The sequence below is a fragment of the Hylobates moloch genome, unplaced genomic scaffold (assembly GCF_009828535.3).
Source record: "Hylobates moloch isolate HMO894 unplaced genomic scaffold, HMol_V3 SCAFFOLD_3, whole genome shotgun sequence".
In the NCBI taxonomy this organism is placed as follows: Eukaryota; Metazoa; Chordata; class Mammalia; order Primates; family Hylobatidae; genus Hylobates; species Hylobates moloch.
In genome coordinates this window covers 102,317,350-102,339,896 of record NW_026652278.1, presented here as the reverse complement: position 1 = coordinate 102,339,896, position 22,547 = coordinate 102,317,350, and the positions used below count along the sequence as shown (strand labels likewise).

General features: G+C 40.5%; 1 protein-coding gene across 2 annotated transcripts in view; it reads left to right on the top strand.

The window, feature by feature from the left end:
• CFI (complement factor I) overlaps positions 1 to 22,547 on the top strand; it is a 62,843-nt gene that overhangs the window by 27,573 nt on the left and 12,723 nt on the right. Inside the window, exons 2-8 of one of the 2 annotated variants that reach the window (XM_058436631.1) lie at positions 10,162 to 10,432; positions 12,301 to 12,454; positions 15,324 to 15,499; positions 16,376 to 16,489; positions 16,631 to 16,741; positions 19,073 to 19,096; positions 19,260 to 19,280. In XM_058436631.1, coding sequence (XP_058292614.1) covers positions 10,162 to 10,432; positions 12,301 to 12,454; positions 15,324 to 15,499; positions 16,376 to 16,489; positions 16,631 to 16,741; positions 19,073 to 19,096; positions 19,260 to 19,280 — 871 coding nt within the window. The remainder of the gene's footprint in view (positions 1 to 10,161; positions 10,433 to 12,300; positions 12,455 to 15,323; positions 15,500 to 16,375; positions 16,490 to 16,630; positions 16,742 to 19,072; positions 19,097 to 19,259; positions 19,281 to 22,547) is intronic. The other variant, XM_032145311.2, reaches the window with a different exon arrangement.

The window sequence follows — 22,547 nt, the reverse complement described above, 5'->3', positions numbered from 1 at the left end:
GAGCTCTTGTAAGGCAGGCCTGATGGTGACAAAATCTCTCAGCCTTTGTTTGTCTGTAAAGGATTTTATTTCTCCTTAGTTTGGCTCGATGTGAAATTCTGGGTTGAAAATTCTTTTCTTTAAGAATGTTGAATATTGGCTCCCACTCTCTTCTGGCTTGTAGAGTTTCTGCTGAGAGATCCACTGTTAGTCTGATGGGCTTCCCTTTGTGGGTTACCCAACCTTTTTCTCTGGCTGCCCTTAACATTTTTTCCTTCATTTCAACTTTAGTGAATCTGACAATTATGTGTCTTGGAGTTGCTCTTCTCGAGGAGTATCCTTTTGGTGTTCTCTGTATTTCCTGAATTTGAATGTTGGCCTGCCTTGCTAGGTTGGGGAAGTTCTCCTGGATAATATCCTGAAGAGTGTTTTCCAGCTTGGTTCCGTTCTCCTTGTCACTTTCAGGTACACCAATCAGATGTAGATTTGGTCTTTTCACATATTCCCATATTTCTTGGAGGCTTTGTTCATTTCTTTTTACTCTTTTTTCTCTAAACTTCTCTTCTAGCTTCATTTCATTCATTTGATCTTCAATAATTGATACCCTTTCTTCCACTTGATCAAATTGGCTACTGAAGCTTGTGCATGTGTCATGTAGTTCTCGTGCCATGGTTTTCAGCTCCATCAGGTCATTTAAGGACTTCTCCACACTGTTTATTCTAGTTAGCCATTCGTCTAATCTTTTTTCAAGGTTTTTAGCTTCTTTGCGTTGGGTTCGAACATCCTCCTTTAGCTCGGAGAAGTTTGTTATTACTGATTATCTGAAGCCTTCTTCTCTCAACTTGTCAAAATCATTCTCCATCCAGCTTTGTTCCGTTGCTGGCAAGGAGAAGAGGCACTCTGATTTTTAGAATTTTCAGCTTTTTTGCTCTGATTTCTCCCCATCTTTGTGGTTTTATCTACCTTTGGTCTTTGATGATGGTGATGTACAGATGGGGTTTTGGTGTGGATGTCCTTGTTTGTTAGTTTTTCTTCTAACAGTCAGGACCCTCAGCTGCAGGTCTGTTGAAGTTTGCTGGAGGCCCACTCCAGACCCTGTTTGCCTGGGTATCACCAGTGGGCCTGCAGACCAGCAAATATTGCAGAACAGCAAATGTTGCTGCCTGATCCTTCCTCTGGAAGCTTTGTCTCAGAGGGGCACTCGGCTGTATGAGGTGTCAGTCGGCTCCTACTGAGAGGTGTCTCCCAGTTAGGCTACTCAGAGGTCATGAACCCACTTGAGGAGGCAGTCTGTCCATTCTCAGATCTCAAACTCCGTGCTGGGAGAACCACTACTCTCATCAAAGCTGTCAGACAGGGACATTTAAGTCTGCAGAAGTTTCTGCTGCCTTTTGTTCAGCTATGCCCTGCCCCCAGAGGTGGAGTCTACAAAGGCAGGCAGGCCTCCTTGAGCTGTGGTGGGCTCCACCCAGTTCGAGCTTTCCGGATGCTTTCTTTACCTACTCAAGCTTCAGCAATGGCAGACGCCCCTCCCCCAGCCTTGATGCCGCCTTGCAGTTTGATCTCAGACTGCTGTGCTAGCAATGAGCGGGGCTCCATGGGCGTGGGAACCTCTGAGCCAGGCACGGGATATAATCTCCTGGTGTGCCGTTTGCTTAGACCATTGGAAAAATGCAGCATTAGGGTGGGAGTGTCCCAATTTTCCGGGTACCGTCTGTCATGGCTTCCCTTTGCTAGGAAAGGGAATTCCCCGACCCTTTGCACTTCCTGGGTGAGGCGATGCCCCACCCTGCTCCATGGGCTGTACCCACTGTCTGACAAGCCCCAGTGACATGAACTTGGTACCTCAGTTGGAAATGGAGAAATCACCCGTCTTCTGCATCGCTCACACTGGGAGCTGCAGACTGGAGCTGTTCCTATTCGGCCATATTGGAACCTCCTCAATTTGGAAATTTAAAAATTCTTTGAACTGAATGACAATAATGACACAACCTACCAAAACCTCTGGGATACAGGAAAGGCAGTGCTAAAAGGAAAGTTCATAACCCTAAACGCCTACATCAAAAAGACTGAAAGAGCACAAATTGACATTCTAAGATCACACCTCAAGGAACTAGAGAAATAAGAACAAACCATATGCAAACCCAGCAGAAGAAAGGAAATAACCACGATCAGAGCAGAACTAAATGAAACTGTCACTCCTTTTTTATTGCTTTTGTGCCATCTGCAATTTATTTGCCTTTTGCTTCACTGACCACATATTCTCAGTCTCCTTTACTAGTTCTGCAGCATCTGCTCAACTTCTACACACTGGAGGGTTTACACCCTCCAAGGGCTTTATGATTCATTCAGAGTATAAGCCAGTCTTTACAGTAGCCAATGGGTTCCTACAAGATCTGTCACCCACTCCTCCAATTCTCTGACCTGATCTCCTCCTATTCCCCCCGTTACTTATTCCCATCCAGCCACACTGGTCCCCTTGACCAAGAATGTACCACATACACTCTTCCTCAGAGCTCTTGCCCTGCTATCTCCTCTGACCATGATACATCACCCCTAGAGAGCTGCATAGCTTGCTCCCTCACCTTCAGGTCCCTAGTCCAAGGGAAGGTTTTCTCCAAAATCTTCTCTGACCACCCTATAAAAACAGCAATTCTCCCCTCACTTCCCATATTCTGTATCTTTCTTACCCTACATAGCATTTATCAGCTTATGTCATCTTATATATTTACTGTTTATTCATTTTTGTCTGTCTTGCCTACTAGAATGTAAACTCTATGACTTTGTCCTGCTCACTCTTGTATCTCCAGGACTTAGAACAGTGACTGGCCATAGTAGGCTCTCAGTAAATATTGAATGAATATGCTATGAATATAGGCCCAAGTGATAATCCACGTTTAAATATTAGTAAAGATTTTTTTCTTACTACTTTCTAAATAAAACATATAAATCAATAAAACTTCTGATATTTTTTCCACATTCCACTGATTCTTTCATATATCCCAAGGTGTGAATAAGCCACTTTGGAAATTACTGGGCTACAATAGTGGTTTTCAGTTTTGGGGACACATAAGAATATTTATGGAGCTTGTTTACAGTGTAGAATCCAAGATCTGTCCCAGAGATTCTGATTAAGAAGGTCTATTGTTTGGGTCCAAGAATCTGCATTTGTAGGATGATGCACCTCAGGTGGTTTTGATGCAACTAGTCTGGGGCCACAGTCAGGAATACCTGATCCATGTGTTTGATAGTCTCCTATTTCAGCTCTTAACAGCAAACCCAGTAAAAATGGGAAAAACTTATTTAACATGCCTCCCACCCACAGAATGATTTAAGTCCCATACTCCCTGCACCAGTAGTTCTCGAGGGTTTGAATTATAAAGAGTGTCTCATCCATATAGGCTAGGTTGTGCACCAGTAAGAACCAATCCCCAACTTTCAGTGGCTAAAACACAACAGTTTATGTTTGTTTGTTTGTTTGTTTGTTTGTTTGTTTGTTTGTTTGTTTTTGAGACGGAGTCTTACTTTGTCGTCAGGCTGGAGTGCAGTGGCGCAATCTCGGCTCACTGCAACCTCTGCCTCCCGGGTTCAAGCGATTCTCCTGCCTCAGCCTCCCGAGTAGCTGGGATTACACGCACACGCCACCATGCCTGGCTAATTTTTGTATTTTTAGTAGAGACCGTGTTGGCCAGGATGGTCTCTATCTCCTGACTTTGTGATCCACCTGCCTCAGCCTCCCAAAGTGCTGGGATTACAGGCGTAAGCCACCACACCTGGCAAAAGTTTATGTTTTGTTCATGCAAAGCTTACTGTGGGTCTGGGTCACTCTGTAGGGAACCCATGTTACGTGTGTTGGCCCTGCATTCTAGGCTACTTTGATTCTACAGTATCTCTACAATTTGTGTTCCCATGATCACATGACACAGGAAGAGAAAGTTGGGTTGTTGAGCAGTGGCAATTAAATGCTTCTCTCTGAACCCAACAAATTATTTCAGCTTACATTTCATTGGCCAAAGGAAATCACCATGCCCAACCTCAAGGGGAAAATGCAATCTTTCTATTTTTCCAGAAGTAGAGGAAAATACGATTTTAGTAAGCAGTATTAATGTTTACCACAAAACTAAACATTAAAAGACTCTCAGGTTAGGCAGGGTGGCACACACCTGTAATCCTAGCATGTTGGGAGGCCGAGATGGGAGGATTGTTTAAGGCCAAGAGTTTAAGACCAGCCTGGGCAGCATAGTGAGGCCCCATCTCTACAAAAATATTTTAAAAATAAAAATTAACTGGGCATGGTAGCATGTGTCTGTCCTAGCTACTCAGGAGACTGAGGCAGGATGATCACTTGAGCCTATGAGTTTAGGATTACAGTGAGCTATGATCATACCACTGCACTTCAGCTTAGGCAACACAGTGAGACTCTGTCTCAAGAAAAAAAAAAATGATCAAATTCACCACTCCATCTTATACCACCAAAAACACACATAATAGTAGTTGTTATTTTAATCTGTTATTGTGGGAGACACAGAAATGACAGTAACTATAGTTTCAATGGTGATTTAAATAATTTTTCTTATTACCCATAATAGCATTTACATATATTCAAAACACAGGTGTACATAGACATATGAGGCATACTCACATCGTTTATATTTTATCTTCAGGCAAAGCTTGGTGTACACATGCATTTACAAACCTCTTTAATAACGTCCTCAAAGATCATCAGCTTGTATTTTGGCAACCGCTGTTCTAGACATTGAGATACATGTGACTTACCAATTCTTTTAAATTAAAGCTACTGTCGTCACGTTTTAGACAGTGTATAAATAAACCACATTCTTACTATGCCCAGCTATTTTTCAACAGTGATTTTCTGTCTCTCCGTTGATTAATGTGGCCCTTGTTAACATCCACTGTGTTAGTGTTATCCTTTACCATCCATCTGAAATTTAAAATGGTAATGTTATCATAAAATTGCTTTCAATTTACACTAGGAAATTATAAGTACAGCAAACTGCTTAATTTCTAAGATGAACTTCACCGTGCTCTGATTGCTTCTCCTATCCCCTCCTCAACCTTGTTTCAACAATTTCCCCCTCTCTCTCCCTCTTGAAAATGCAATCTCTCCCGTTTTGTTAGATTCCTCCCCTTAGCCTATAACCATGATGAAATCTCTTTTATCCTAACGAAAACAAAACTCTCCCTTTACTCTGTGGCCCTTTATGCTACTATCCCATCAAATGTTCTCCTGCTTCAGAGCCTAGCACTTAATCTTCTACTTTTTTTTTTTTTTTTTTTATAGTGACGTAGTCTTGCTGTGTTGCCCAGGCTGGAGTGAACTGGTGCAATCTCAGCTCACTGCAACCTCCACCTCGTTGGTTCAAGCAATTCCCCTGCCTCAGCCTCCCGAGTAGCTGGGATTACAGGTGCACACCACTATGCCCGGCTAATTTTTGTGTGTGTGTGTATTTTTAGTAGAGATGGGGTTTCATCATGTTGGCCAGAATGGTCTCCAACTGCTGACCTCAGGCAATCTGCCTGCCTCAGCATCCCAGAGTGCTGGGATTATAGGCATGAGCCACCATGCACAGCCTGCCTGGCTAATTTTTTTTTTTTTTTTTTTTTTTGTATTTTTAGTAGAGATGGGGTTTCATCATGTTGGCCAGAATGGTCTCGAACTGCTGACCTCAGGCAATCTGCCTGCCTCAGCATCCCAAAGTGCTGAGATTATAGGCATGAGCCACCGTGCACAGCCTGCCTGGCTAATTATTTATTTATTTATTTATTTATTTATTTTGTATTTTGAGTAGAGTTGGGGTTTCACCATGCTAGCCTGGCTGGTCTCGAACTCTTGACCTCAAGATCTGCTGGCCTCAGCCTCCCAAAGTGCTGGGATTACAGGAATGAGCCACTGCGCCTGGCCCTAATCTTCTACTTCTCTACTGAAAGCATAAGGACATCAGATCTTACTTAAAATGAAAAACACTCCTATCACCCCTCTCCTACCCCTAACTCTCTCTCCAGGGGCAAGCACTTTCAAATCTTTGCTGTTTCTTCTGCTGTTTACAACAGATTCCTCAGTAACATGTTCATACAACCATCTCTTTCAACCAGTTCCCTGTTTGTTAGCCACTCCTTCAGAGGTACTAGGTCCCCTAGTTCCTAAGCTTTTCTGGGGTTCTGTGGGGCTTAGCTTTCAGTTCTCCTTGGTCTGCTAAATGCATTAGCACTAGCCCATCTGTTTTCCAGCTTCCAACATTTTGATATCTTATATCCTGCAGTCCTCTCCCCATTCTCTTTGACCTTATGGTTTATGCCCTTTAAAAAAAATTCCTGTATTCTCAATTTAACAGAGCTCGGAGAGGAGACAGACACTTTCTTTTTTTTTTTTTTCGTCTGTGTTCATATTTTCACGTCTAAATGGCAAAACCAGTAAAGCGGATTTTTGTTTTTCTTTTTTTTTTTTAGAGACGGAGTCTCGCTCTGTCACCCAGGTTGGAGTGCAGTGGTGCGGTCTCCACCCACTGCAAACTCCACCTCCTGGGTTCAAGTGATTCTCCTACCTCAGCCTCCTGAGGAGCTGGGATTACAGGTGCCATCATGCCTGGCTAATTTTTGTATTTTTAGTAGAGACGGGGTTTTGCCATGTTGGCCAGGTTGGTCTCAAACTCTCGACCTCAACTGATCCGCCCGTCTCAGCCTCCCAAAGGGCTGGGATTACAGGCGTGAGCCACTGTGCTTAGTCAAAACTAGTCAAGCTTCTACTTCCACTTCCTCACCTCCTATTCCAGCCTCAACTCACCAATGTGTGGTTTCCCATTTCCTGAAAGTTTCAGTTTAATTACATGCCACTTAGCATAAGTGACTCCATTTTGATTTGGTCTTTGGGGCTTGGTGCAGGAGTACAGTTTAAAAAAATGGCTTCCCGTAATTTTATGTAACAGAGTGAGGTAGCGTTTTCCCTTCCATCTCCCACCTGCACCCCAGGCAGAGGATGGAAGGTGCTGCCGCTTCTCTTCATTGTGAAAGGGCTTCCCACAGGTTCCCTTGGAGTGCTTGACATGTGTTCCCTGAAGTCTGAGGAGAAAAAAGAACTAGTACTTCACCCATACCTGAAAGGAATAAGGACCCAAGGCTGGAGGTGCCTGGTGGCAGAGATAAAAGAGGTGGCTGTGTTGGAGCAAGCCGTGTTTCAGTAGTAGGCAGCAGGGCAGGCAACAGACAGGTGTGGGCCCTCAGGGGGGAAATAGGACTCCTGCCCAAGAGGCTCCCTGCCAAAGGTAAGCAACCTCAGCAGAAAGGGGCTAGTACTGTTGGATACTGGAGCTGAGAACACATGGACCATGAGCAGCCAGCTGGAGGAGAGGCACTGCCAGCATTAAGTGAATTGACATCAAATGTCCCCAGTAGTGCAATCTCTAGAGAACCTCATAGTACCCTGCATGAGAGAGTTGGCTTAAACCCCCACCTCGCCAAGGCTAATTCTCAGCAGTAAGAATCAGGCGAGACCTGGCTGCCGTCACTCTCTTCCTCTCCTGAGAGGTGGGAAGCATGACCTGAAAGCTGTGGAATGGAGGAGAGCTCAGAAAGGACCCATCACACACCCTGGAAGCAACTCTGAGCTGAGAGGAAGGAGAGGCTTTCATCTGACATGAAGGTCAGAGCTTCAATGGTTCCACGGCACTAGACATTGTCATTGCTATTTAGTGACTATTCCTGGGACTAAACATCCTTTAATTTTTTGTTTTTGTTTAAATCTAAGAGTGACTGAGAAAGTTATGACACTTGCCAAAGTTTCTATCCAAAGATCAAGGAGGAATGAGATTTCAGAAATGATTTAAAGGAATAAAGGTAGAAAAAAATCAGGTTGCTTGGATTTCTCATCCAATGAGAGCATCATTGTTTCAATATAAAGGTGATACATAAAACCTGCTGTCAGGACACTTGCAAGCTGGTCAGTGGAAGATACAGGAGAGAAATTATTACAAAAATTCCAACTCTAATAAGTGCCAAAAAGAGATACATGGAACCATGAAAAGTGTGTAACTGGCATATTTCATTCTAGATCACTGTGTCAAAAGCCAGTTTCCAGAATGACCAATTTGTCATTTGTGTGTGCGCTTGTGTGTGTAAAGCTATTTGTAAACTTTATTGAAAAGCAAATTATGGAGAATGACTTTGACAATCCTTCCAAGGTTTTGCATGGTTTTAATTAGCTTCTTTATTTGCCTTCTTAACGGCATTTAAAGACTATGATTTTTGTCTGCCCCAGCTTGATGCTTCGCAGCTGCAGGGCACTGAGGAAGGAGCGGGGCTCACTGCAGGCAGCAGGGGAGACTAGAGGACAGGAGGTGCATCCTCAGGAGGAAGCTCTGGGGGGCAGGAAGAGAGCATTGGCTTTTCTTCGCAGATTGACTTTTGGCCCAATTGGCCTGTTCCCAGCCCTCATATTATTTCTACTGGAGTCCTGCGGGGTAATAATAGCTCTCATTAATTTTACGCCTAGTACCTGTCAACCATTACAAACATAGTATTTCTAATCTTGCAAAATAGGAGATATTATCTCATTTTACAGATGAGGAAATTCGCGTTTCAGGAGGGTCACTTGCCCTGGGTCATGTAACAGTAAGTCCCAAAACTGGGTCTAGAAGCCAGGTTTGTCTGACTCTTTTTTTTTTAGGATTTCTTCATGGTCAAGATGGCAGTCATACCATTCTTTTTTTTTTTTATACTTTAAGTTTTAGGTACATGTGCACAACGTGCAGGTTAGTTACGTATGTATACACATGCCATGTTGGTGTGCTGCACCCAGTAACTCGTCATTTAACATTAGGTATATCTCCAAATGCTATCCTTCCCCCCTCCCCCCACCCCACAACAGGCCCCAGTGTGTAATGTTCCCCTTCCTGTGTCCATGTGTTCTCATTGTTCAATTCCCACCTATGAGTGAGAACATGCAGTGTTTGTTTTTTTGTCCTTGCAATAGTTTGCTGAGAATGATGGTTTCCAGCTTCATCCATGTCCCTACAAAGGACATGAACTCATACTTTTTTATGGCTACATAGTATTCAATGGTGTATATGTGCCACATTTTCTTAATCCAGTCTATCATTGTTGGATATTTGGGTTGGTTCCAAGTCTTTCTTATTGTGAATCGTGCCGCAATAAACATACGTGTGCATGTGTCTTTATAGCAGCATGATTTACAATCCTTTGGGTATACACCCAGTACTGGGATGGCTGGGTCAAATGGTATTTCTAGTTCTAGATCCCTGAGGAATCGCCACACTGACTTCCACAATGGTTGAACTAGTTTACAGTCCCACCAACAGTGTAAAAGTGTTCCTATTTCTCCACATCCTCTCCAGCACCTGTTGTTTCCTAACTTTTTAATGATCGCCATTCTAACTGGTGTGAGATGGTATCTCATTGTGGTTTTGATTTGCATTTCACTGATGTCCAGTGATGATGAGCATTTTTTCATGTGTCTTTTGGCTGCATAAATGTCTTCTTATGAGAAATGTCTGTTCATATCCTTTGCCCACTTTTTGATGGGGTTGTTTTTTTTTTTCTTGTAAATTTGTTTGAGTTCATTGTAGATTCTGGGTATTAGCCCTTTGTCAGATGAGTAGATTGCAAAAATTTTCTCCCATTCTGTAGGTTGCCTGTTCACTCTGATGGTGGTTTCTTTTGCTGTGCAGAAGCTCTTTAGTTTAATTAGATCCCATTTGTCAATTTTGGCTTTTGTTGCCATTGCTTTTGGTGTTTTAGACATGAAGTCCTTGCCCATGCCTATGTCCTGAATGGTATTGCCTAGGTTTTCTTCTAGGGTTTTTATGGTTTTAGGTCTAACATTTAAGTCTTTAATCCATCTTGAATTAATTTTTGTATAAGGTGTAAGGAAGGGATCCAGTTTCAGCTTTCTCCATATGGCTAGCCAGGTTTCCCAGCACCATTTATTAAATAGGGAATCCTTTCCCCATTTCTTGTTTTTGTCATGTTTGTCAAAGATCAGATGGTTGTAGATATGTGGCATTATTTCTGATTCTTAAAGCCACCAGACCACACCATCCTCATCTGTACTGTAAGCTGTATCTGTTTTGCTCTTTTCCTTCACTTACTCATCTTCAAACAGGAGTCTTTAGTTTGTTGCTAAGTTAATGTTTATTTTGCATTTTACAGGTCACTTATACATCTCAAGAAGATCTGGTGGAGAAAAAGTGCTTAGCAAAAAAATATACTCACCTCTCCTGCAATAAAGTCTTCTGCCAGCCATGGCAGAGATGCATTGAGGGCACCTGTATTTGTAAACTACCATATCAGTGCCCAAAGAATGGCACTGCAGTGTGTGCAACTAACGGGAGAAGCTTCCCAACATACTGTCAACAAAAGAGTTTGGAATGTCTTCGTCCAGGGACAAAGTTTTTAAATAATGGAACATGCACAGCCGAAGGTAGCAAGAGCCTAGTTTTCAAGTCATTCTATGATATAAGAGGGTATTTGTATGCCATACTTTCTATCAGAAAATAATTCTCTTGTGTATGTTATGATGACAACTCAAAATTTTTTTCTAGAGTCTCAATAATAATTGGAGTAATCACTAAAGAAATCAGGGGTCACCAGAATCCAGCCAGCCTTTGAGTGCAGAGCATGGGATGCTGCATCCAGACCTTCCTTCAGTGCCGGTGCCACTCCCTGCTGCCCAGCCCTTTAGAATTGTCCCCATCCTCACTTCTACTTGGTTAAAGGGATTATTCCCAGGGCCATCGAGTTGGTTCAGAACCCAGTGAAAAGTCTTCCAGTAAGGTTGGTACTCACACGTAGGCTAGTCAGGCCTCAGGTCCTCCTGTGGCCCCAGTAATTTCTGTTTTTGTTTGTTTTGTTTTGTTTTTTTGGGGACAGAGTCTGGCTCTGTTGCCCAGGCTGGAGTGCAGTGGTGCGATCTTGGCTCACTGCAACCTCTGCCTCCTGGGTTCATGCCATTCTCCTGCCTCAGCCTCCCAAGTAGCTGGGATTACAGGTGCCTGCCACCACGCCCAGCTAATTTTTTGTATTTTTAGTAGAGATGGAGTTTCACCGTGTTAGCCAGGATGGTCTCGATCTCCTGACCTCATGATCAGCCTGCCTCGGCCTCCCAAAGTGCTGGGATTACAGGCATGAGCCACCGTGCGTGGCCTACCCCAGTAATTTATTTCAACAGCCATCCCCCCCAACCCTCTCCCCAAGCCCTGACCCCATTGTTCCTAAATATCCAAGGGCCGCTTGAGCCACTGCTAACCTGGGACATACTCCAACCTAGCAAACCCAGACATCAGACCCAGAGAGCTTGTCTACAGTCCCTTCCAGGTGCTTCATGTGCTGAGGAGGCTGGGGCCCTAGCATTCAGACTAGTGGGCAGTTATGATTAGGGATTTCACTGTGAGTCCAATTGAGTTTCAAGTCCCTCCAAACCCCACCTTGGTTGTTGACAAGCTGGACCTCACTGGACCCCAGTTCCCTCGTCTGTAAAATGTGAAGTTTCTAAGTGGTACAATTCTTGTGAAAATTAAATAAAACAACGTATGCAGGGCTCTTCACACAGTGCTTGGCATGCAGAAAGTGCTTGTTACATTTTATGTCTGACAGCAAAGCTTAGGCTCATTGTCTTCTGATAGCAAGTTATTACAGACACTTCATTACCTTAGGAACGCTTAAAACATTCTTTTTAAAAGCACCATGACATATACCAGCTCACAGCAGCCTGTATGTTTTTGAGATGCTGAGTTAAGATGTTGAGATACTGTGGAAAAGAAGAGGGAAAGCTCCCTGTTTGAGCTCATCTATAATCCCTGTTGGAAAGGCAGAAGGCAATAGTGGAGGTTATTTCATCAGTGTCAGACTTTTCTTCTCTTGAGGCATTAAATGCCTTAAATATGTGAGAATACATAAACCCTTTCTACTTTTTACATTTTCACTGTTGGGCTTACTTTTGAGAGCATGGACTTTGGAGTGAGATCAATTGAGCGAGTTCCAAATCCTGGCTTCACCACTTGGGCCAGGAACTTAACTTCCCCTAGATTTAGGTTCCTCATGTAAAAATGGGAATAAACACGCTTTATCCTCATAGGGTTGATGTGAGGATTTGATGATCCTCTTTACAGCTGAATAGCACTGCCACTGGCACATAATAAGCACTCATAAAATGATTGCTTACTATTACTTGTTAAAATCGTCATGATGTTCAAAGCTCACTTGACATTAAGTATTATTTTTAAAGACTTTTAATTAAGAGAAAAAAGTGAATGGCTACATATTGCACATTATTTTGTTTTTTTATTTTAGGAAAGTTTAGTGTTTCCTTGAAGCATGGAAATACAGATTCAGAGGGAATAGTTGAAGTAAAACTTGTGGACCAAGATAAGACAACGTTCATATGCAAAAGCAGCTGGAGCATGAGGGAAGCCAACGTGGCCTGCTTTGACCTTGGGTTTCAACAGTGAGCGCTTGTATCAGTGGATTTTCTCATGGTTGATTTAATTGTTCTGTTTGCTTTTTGATTACCTAACCTTTCTGTGTATTAATTTCCACATATGTAACCTAAGAAAATTAACTACGTGCATCATAGCATTGTTATGAAGATGATATGCATTCAGGTTTACCCAACACTTGGAACCTTGCTGACAACAAAGCATGGATAATAAGTCTGTTGAAGTATCTGGATGTGAATCCTTTAGTGATTCTGAGAGTCACAAACACATTCATTTCTGTCTGTCTCCTACTCATCTACAATTATGTACACTTTTTCACACTTAGTATAGTTTATATACTGTGTGTGAGTATAGTTTATAGTTAAATAATATAGTTTATACTATAAACTACAGTGAGTATAAACTATAGTTATAGTATAAACTATATAGTTAGGATAAATTATAGTTTATAGTTTTATAGTATAGTTTACTATAATTATAGTATATAAGTATATATACTATATAGTATAGTATATAAACTATAATTTATATATAGCTTATATACTATAATTATAATATATACTTATATATAAGTGATATTTTATTTATTGTTTGGTTCAAAATATCTTCTAACTTTCAATATAATTTCTTCTTTGCCCCATATGTAATTTAGAAGTTTTCTTTATTATAATATTAGTTTTAATTAATACATTAGTTTGCTTTTGGTTAACTTTGTGTTATTGATTTTCTTATTCTCTGTGGTTAGAGAATATCCCTGTATGAGAACAATTTTTTCAAATATTTCTTGAGACTTGCTTTGCGGCTGAGTATTTTTCAAATGCTCCACGTGCAGGGTTCTAGATAATAGATATGTTACTCATTATTAATAGAATTAGCAAAGTTGTTAGCTGCTCTGTTTAGATCTTTTTCTATTTCTTTACTTTCAGTCTTCCTATATCTTTAGATTTTAAGCATTTTCCTTATAAACAGCACATATCTAGATTTGTTTTAATTCAATATTACAATCACTGTTAACTGAAGAGTTTAGTCCATTTACATTATTATACTTATATTGTTGAATTTATTTTTCCTCTTGTTTTTAGGCTTATTATTTACCCTGCTTTTTGTGTGCTTTTGTCTTTTTCCCTTTTATAATTTCTACTAAATTAAAGATTTTTAAAAATCTTCCCTCTTTTCCACCTCTAGTTGGTTTGAAAATTATGCATTATATTTCTACTTCTTTAGTTACCTTTGAACTTATACCATAAATCATTGATTTAGGAAGTCCTCACCCTCTTCAGTAATAATAAAAAAACGTAATTAACTCATCAAGTTTCTAATATTTAGTTCCATCTTATTTTTCTATATCCCAGAAGTTAATCACTATGATGATATAATAAGCCATTATCACTACTGTTAAGGCAATGCTTACTCAGATTTACTTCATGTTTACCAACTTCTTGGTTTGTTCTTTCTTGTATCTCACCCCTTCTTTCTGAATTCAATTTTCTTCTTCTTAAACCACATCTGCTAGTAGTTCATTAGTGAAAGTCTCTTATATTGTTACATTAAGCCATAGGCTATTTCTGACTTTCATCAGTTTGTTACCTACAACTTATGGTTCAACCTACTGGTAGATTCTCTCAGTATTTGATTTCTCAGTATTTTGCTGTTATATTTTGCATAAGCTCATGAACAGACATCTCTAATTTTAACCAGTGCAGATTTCCCTTACTTCCTTAAGAACTTATTGAGGAAAAAGATGGCATTTTATATAGTATTTTTAGATATTTTTAGGTTGGTACGTTTTTCAGATTATTAACCTATAAGATTGCCTCAAATGGCTCTTGTTTGTTCTCATGGCACAGCCTCATGATCTGAAATAATTACAAATCCTGGCTTCACCTTGTTTTCTTTTTGCCTTTTATCCTAGTTAGTCTAATATTTATATTGTCATTACTGTTCTATTTTTGTTTCCATTTACCTGATGCTTCTTTCCTCAATTTTTTATTTTTAACCTATTTTCCCCATTTACTTCTAGAGAGAGGCAAGGAACAATTGAATGTCCTAGAAGAGTAGTTCACTGTAAATCATCACCTCTAGGATAATACGTCACTGAGGCAGTCCCTTCTCACAAATTCTGAACAAATTGAGAAGTCCAAGCAATGGCACACAGATGCCAAAATATCACCTTAATACTGTCAAGGCTGAAGTGAAGATGTAGCTTACTTTAAGCAAAATTGACCTACAGGAATTAAACTAACCTAACCTTCCAAGTCTTAGGCAATAATTGAACCAACCAGCTAAAGTTTACTGTATGGGGCAGGCGGAGAGATTCCCAAAAGGAAACAATGGAAAATCTTTTTTTTTTTTTTTTTTTTTTTTTTTTTTTTTTTTTTTTTGAGACATAGTCTCACTCTGTTGCCCAGGCTGGAGTGCAGTGGCACGATCTCAGCTCACTGCAACCTCCACCTCCTGGGTTCAAGTGATTCTTCTGCCTCAGCCTCCCGAGTAGCTGAGACTACAGGTGTGGGCCACCACACCCAGCTAATTTTTGTATTTTTGGTAGAGATAGGATTTTCACCATGTTGGCCAGGCTGGTCTCGAACTCTTGACCTCAGGTAATCCACCCTCCTTGGCCTCCCAAAGTGCTGGGATTATAGGCATGAACCACCACCCCAGCCAAGTTTTAATTAATCTTTACAAACCCAGTGAGGTACTTATATTCTCTTTTATAGATGAAGGTACTGAGGCTTAGAGTTTCAGTATCTTGCCCAATCTGTAATTCCTATATAGAGAATGAGAGGACATTACTCTAGTTTCTTACCTGCTACAGTAGGGTTATAAATGCAAAGTACTAATTATTCTACCATAATGTTTCCTTTATTCTATTTGCAGAGGTGCTGATACTCAAAGAAGGTTTAAGTTGTCTGATCTCTCTATAAATTCCACTGAATGTCTACATGTGCATTGCCGAGGAATAGAGACCAGTTTGGCTGAATGTACTTTTACTAAGAGAAGAACTATGGGTTACCAGGATTTAGCTGATGTGGTGTGTTATACACAGAAAGCAGGTTGGTGGAGTATTTGCCTGTTATTTTCCCTTCTTTGAAGGTTATTTTACACCAAGCCTATAGTAAACAAATGATTGATGCCTCGTTGCCAGTCACAGAGGCAATAATATAGATTCTATGAAGTTTTGGGCTTTAGAGCCTAAATTGGTGCCTTTCCCCTATTGTACCATTTTGCCATTCAAACATTGCCTGTCTACAGGTTCATATATGGGGAGCAAAGTTGCCTGACTCCCCTTGCTTTGTTTGAACATCTGGATTAAAGTTACTATAGCAAACACAAGTCAATCAAACATAAGAAGAAAGCTCAGCATCTCCTTTAAGAGGGCCAGCATATATGAATTTATTTAAAACCTTTAAGCGACCACATTGGTGCCTCAGTTTTCAGGCATTCATTGAGACTTTTCTCCTCCTTCCTGACACTGGAATATTTTAGTCATGCATGTAGATTTAAAGACCAAACCTATACCCATTCCTTTTCAGTGCTAAAAAGAAGTACCATCAAAATGTAAACAAATGGCACTAACCAAGCAAGTCTTGGGAGTAGGGGTGAGGATGAGTATAGCAGCATGAAAGAAATGGGTGGAAACCAGTGTTTGTCAATGTCAGCACGTACTCTTAATTCCTCCCCATCTCAGCAAATACAGACTTTCACAATAAATACTGACTTTCAGAGATAATAGAAGAGCCTCCATAAGCCAGCTTTGACATTTATTTTCTGTATGAATCATATGTACTATGTTGATAATACCAATACATTTTATACATTTTTTTGAAGTTTAACTTTCTCTTAATGACTCCATTATCCCAAAAATCTGATAAGGATGTCATGCCACCACTCCATAAATAAATCTCACAAAGATAATTCCTGCTTTACAGATTCTCCAACAAATGACTTCTTTCAGTGTGTGAATAGGAAATACATTTCTCAGATGAAGGCCTGTGATGGTATCAATGATTGTGGAGACCAAAGTGATGAACTGTGTTGTAAAGGTAGACATAAATCTAGCCTCTAAATCCTCTAAATTCATTTTTCTGAATAAAAGAGGAAAAACAACTTTACTATTGAATTTTAGATTGTACCTCATTCAATTTTAAGGAATGAAGAAACCTCTCCTGCTTATGTTTGCACAGCATGCCAAGGCAAAAGCTTCCATTGTAAATCGGGTGTTTGCATTCCAAGCCAGTATCGATGCAATGGTGAGGTGGACTGCATTACAGGGGAAGATGAAGTTGGCTGTGAAGGTAATTTAAAGACTTGGGGTGACTTCTTTTCATTATTGAATCCAGGGATTCTGAAACTTTTCTTTAGGTAAAGTATAATCTTAAGGGGACCATAGATGGGTGTAGCAGTAAGAACACTGAGTGGGCATTTGCAGAACTATGGAATGTTCATCTCCTCGTATTTTCATCCACTAAATATCTACTTGTTATTTCAGAACTTTCTATTAAAAGACGTTCTCACTGCATATACAAAAAATAGACCATTAGAACCAACCCTTAAGTACCCATTTTCCACCTGAAGTTATTGATAGTTTCCCAATCTTGTTTATCTCTCTTCCAGTTTGTTTGTTTGTTTGTATGTTTGTTGGAGTATTATATTTTATTATTTTATTTTATTTATTATTACTTTTTTTTAATGCAGTCTTGCTCTGTTGCCCAGGCTGGAGTGCTGTGGCACAATCTTGGCTCGTTGCAACCTCAACCTCCCAAGTTGAAGTGATTCTCCTGCCTCAGCCTCCCAAGTAGCTGGGATTACAGGCACCTGCCACCATGCCTGGCTAATTTTTGTGTTTTAGTAGAGACAGGGTTTCACCATGTTGGCCAGGCTGGTCTCAAACTCCTGACCTCAGATGATCTGCCTGCCTTGGCCTCCAAAAGTGCTGGGGTTACAGGCGTAAGCCACCGCACCTGGCCTGTTGGAGTATTTTAAAGTAAATTTTAGATATCGTATCACATAATTTATATGCATCTCCAATGATAAAAGCACTATATATATATAAAACCATTCATTCTCTCAGTATATCTAAAATCTATGTTAGATATGATAATTCACTATAATAGTAATTCACTAACATCATTTAATAACAGCCATGTTCAAATTTTCTCAACTATCTCAAAAATGTCTTTTTTGAATGAATATATTCAAATCAAGATCTAAAAGAATCTGAATATTCTGTTTGGTTATTACATTTTTAAAGTCTTCTTTATTCATCAAGAGTTATCTTCCCCACCTCCCTACCCCAATTTTTTTCATACTATTATTATTATTTTTTTTTTTTTAGAGAAACTGAGTCGTTTGCCTATAGTACACTTCTATTCTGGATTTAGAGAGACTTGATTATAACCAAGATTTTGAGCTTCGAGTCAATGACAAATAAACACTTTTTTTTAAGAGCAAGGTTTAATATTTTAGGCAAGAATTCTTTTTATTTTCTTTTTTTGAGACAGAATCTTGCTCTATTGCCTAGGCTGGAGTGCAGTGGCACAATGTAGGCTCACTGCAACCTCTGCCTCCTGGGTTCAAGGGATTCTCCCACCTCAGCCTCCTGAGTAGCTGGGATTATAGGCATGTGCCATCATGCTTGGCTAATTTTTCTGTTTTTAGAAGAGACAGGGTTTCACCACATTGGCCAGGCTTGTCTTGAACTCTTGGCCTCAAGTGATCTGCCTGCCTTGGCCTCCCAAAGTGCTGGCATTACAGGCATGAGCCACTGTGCCCGGCCTTAGGCAAGAATTCTTGATGAGTCTTGCATGTATTTCCTGTTACACATAATGTCTTCTTGTCTGGTTGTCCCTCCTCTAGTGATGCTAAGATGATTACCTGATCAGCTTGGTGTGTCCATTCCAAAGTGCCCCACAATCTTTTGCCTAATGGTTTTAGCAGCCTTTTAAATTGTTGCCTATGTCCATTTTGTCAATAGGGCTGTAAAATGGCAATTTCTAATTTTATCATGCCTTCTGCACTTATTAACTAGAAATCTATAGAGAGGCAGAATAATGCTTCATTCTTTCCATTTACTTACCAAGTTTCAAAGCAATGAGCTGGTGCTCTGGATAAGCTCCAATGGTGAAAAATGTTCCTTATGCACCTATTCTAGGCTATACAGACTGACTCTTTGCTTCCATCAGTGCTTTCTGGAGGAAAAATCTCTTTAAGTTATATTTATTCGTTTACTTGATGAATATTTATTCAGCTGCTACTATGTGTGCCAGTCCTTGCTCTAGGTGCTGGGGTTCCATTAGTGAATAACATTTCAAAAATCCCTGCCCCAGCCAAGTGCAGTGGCTCACGCCTGTAATCCCAACACTTTGGAAGGCGTGTTGCTGGGATTACAGGCATGAGCCACTGCACCTGACCTCCTTTTATCTTTTTAAAATCTGTTTCAAAAACACATTTAGCCAACTATCATTGTTACTTCAGTTTACTCTTATTTAGGGATGAGCTCTGCTTTTGCATTTTAGTAATGCTTCTAACTATTAAGTTGTACTAGTCTGAAATTTAATAATTTGTGTATATTTTATTCAAATCAAAATGATCTCTTTGCTATAGCGAGTTTTTTGTTTTGTTTTTAGCAGCTAGACATCCTACAATTCAAGGTAAATCATTTTTATAATAGAAAAATTATATTACCGAAGAAAACAGAAATAAGGTGCAATGGTTTTCATGATATATGTATAGTATATTGATATAGTGTGCATTTTTTCCCAATTAAAAATTATCTTTTGATAAATTTTTTGTTTTTGTTTTTGTTTTCTTCAGGCTTTGCATCTGTGGCTCAAGGTAAAATTTTTGTTAAAATTTGGGGATGTTAAAAAATTGAAACAAAACTCAGGTTCTTTGGTCTTCTTATATTTTAATGTAACTGTTAATGGAGCATGATATGACCACATTTTAGCAATAACACAGCCTGAACATTAGTTTAGGCATAGAGGCCTTTTCTCAGTGTGATAAACTTTCACTCTCACACACCCTATCCACAGCCCGCTGACCAAAACACCACCCAGAGTGGACTCTTCCCTGCACATTTCACCTTTGCCAAATACCTTTCTCCTCTTCATTTTCTCTCCAAATCAAGGTAGCTCCTCAAGAAATTGCCACCTGAAAAAAGATAACATCTTTTCATGATAGGCATTTTCTTATTTACTTGTATCAGTCAGATGTCCCCAAATCCTCTAGCTGTTTGGGACCACCCTTTTTAAAAATATTGATGTAAACGGCCGGGAGCGGTGGCTCACTCCTGTAATCCCAGCACTTTGGGATGCCAAGGCGGGCGGATCACGAGGTCAGGAGATTGAGACCATCCTGGCTAACACGGTGAAACCCCATCTCTACTAAAAATACAAAAAAAAAAAAAAAAAAAAATTAGCCGGGCGTGGTGACGGGAGCCTATAGTCCCAGCTACTTGGGAGGCTGAGGCAGAAGAAGGGCGTGAACCCGGGAGGCGGAGCTTGCAGTGAGCCGAGACCGCGTCACTGCACTCCAGCCTGGGCAACAGGGCTGGAGTCATGTAAATGTAAATGAGTCATGTAAAATGACTCATATCCCTAGTTCATATAATGTCAAAGTTCATGTTCCTCCTCAGGATTTCTTCCTTTCTTTTTTTTTTTTTTTTTGAGACGGAGTCTCTGTCTTGTACTCGGTCTTTAGCCCAGGCTGGAGTGCAGTGGCCTGATCTCGGCTCACTGCAACCTCTACCTCCCGGGTTTAAGCAGTTCTCTGCCTCAACCTCCCGAGTAGCTGAGATTACAGGCACGTGCCACCACACCTGGCTAATTTTTGTATTTTTAGTAGAGATGGGGTTTCACCATCCTGGCCAGGCTGGTCTTGAACTCCTGCCCTTGTGATCCACCTGCCTCGGCCTCCCAAAGTGCTGGAATTACAGGCATGAGCCACCTCCTCAGGATTTCTTAGGATTCCTGAGGGACTGGCTAGCTCAAGACCACCCTTTGCTCTAAATGCCTATTATTTCATTGTATTCTCTCTCACTTGTCATTTTGCCCTCTGAAGCTGCTGTTCCTCCTCCTCCTCCTTCTTCCTCTTCTTCTTGTTCCTCTTTTCTCTTCTTCTTCTTTTCTCCTCCTTCTTCTTCCTTCTCTTCTCTCGTCCTCCTCCTCCTCCTCCTTCTTCTTCTCTATTCCTTTTTTCCCTCTCTCCCTCCTTCCTTTCCTTCCTCCTCCCTCCCTAGTTTCAGATCTCAGGGGCAAAGTGATGAGTTAATGATACTCCTCAGCTCCTTATACATGATCATCAGGGGTCAAGCAAGGCCCCTATCTTGTTTGACTCATTTATCCCTCTTTATCACTATACCTTACTCCCATTCCTCTTCCCCAATAGGCAACCATTTTTAAGTGGCTTAATATGTACGTTTTTTTGTTTGCATGCATTCTTATCCAATGTGTATTGTTATTTTGCAAGCATACATTTTTTATTCACATAGTATTGTGTTGTAGATCTCTATTTCCTTTTTTTCTTTTCACAACTCATTACATTTTAAAGACCTGTCCATGTTACTATGTGTCCATCTAATTTGTTGCTTCTGGCTGCTGTATAAAATACTCCACTGTGTTTATCTTGCACAATTTACTCTCCACTTTCTCAGTAATGGACTTTCAGCCCACAATCATACTGTGATGAATATCCTCTCCTTAAGTATGTGTGGGAGGATTTCTCTGAGGCATCTAGCTGGGCAAGTGTCTTCTTTTGTGTTGCTATAACAGAATACCACAGACTGGGTAATTTATGAAGAAAATACATTTATTTCTTACAGTTTTGGAGGTTGTGAGGTCCAAAGTCGCAGGGCCCACATCTATCAAGGGCTTTCTTGCTCCATCACCCATGGCAGGAGGTGGAAAGGCAAGAGAGCAAGGGAACAAGAGGAGTCCGAACTCACTTTTATATATAACAAGCCCACTCTCACTACAGCTAACCCGCTCCCGAGATAACGACATTAATCTATTAATGAGGGAAGAGCCCTCATGACCTAATCCCTTCTTATTAGGTCCCGCTTCCCAACACTTTTGTGTTGGGGATTAAGTTGCCAACACATGAACTTTGGGGGACACACTCAAACCATAGTAGCAAGTTGAATCTTGGAGTATGCATATCCTTAATTTGACTACTAGTGCCTGTATGTTCTTTGGCAGTGCTGTTATATACCAGTCCTTACTTCCACCAATAATGCCTGAGGGTTCTCTTCAACCCCACCAACATCAAGTGTGTTTCTCCAGCTGTCAAGTGATAGCATTGTTTATTAACTTCAATTTTTATATTAACCAATGATTCTGAGTTTCTCTTCATGTGCATACTAGCGTTTTAGTTTCATCTTCCTTTTCTGTCCTTTCACTGGTTCACATCCTTTGCTTAATTGTATATTTCTTTCATTGTAATATTTCTTACTAATTTGCAGGGGTTCCTTTTACAGTCTAGAAATTAATCCATTGTCAGTTTTAAACATTACAGATACCTTCTTCCATGCTGTCTCTCATCTGTTAACTCTATCCACGTGAGATTTGTTGAATAGAAATCCTTAATTTTTATATAATCGAAGGTGTACTAGCTGTTCTTCTAATACCTAGTACACCTCAGCTTTGATTATATTAAATCAAGTTAGTGCTGTTCTTCTAATACCTAGTACACCTCAGCTACACTGGACTTTCTCATCTTCCTTTGTTGGGCATTGAATGGAAATATTTGAGTCTTCTCTGATTCACAAGGATGCTTTTGTGAATGCATCTGAGCAGAGCCTCTCTCTGCCCCAGAAAACAACTTAGGTGTGTGGCATAACAAACACTCATATGCCTGTCCCAAAGAGAACTTGGCAAATTCAGTGACAAGACACAGGATTGCAGCAAAGTGACACTGCCATTCTGGGCTATGTGATCCCCAGCCATATTCTCATCCATGACAGAGCAACATGTTGGTGGGAATTCACCTTCAGATCCCCAGGTTAAGGAAATCATGATTCTGTCCACAGAAATGTTCTAGGATGGCAGAGCAAAGATGAAAACATCCAGTATAACTTCAAGAAAAAAATCTAAAAAAAAAAAA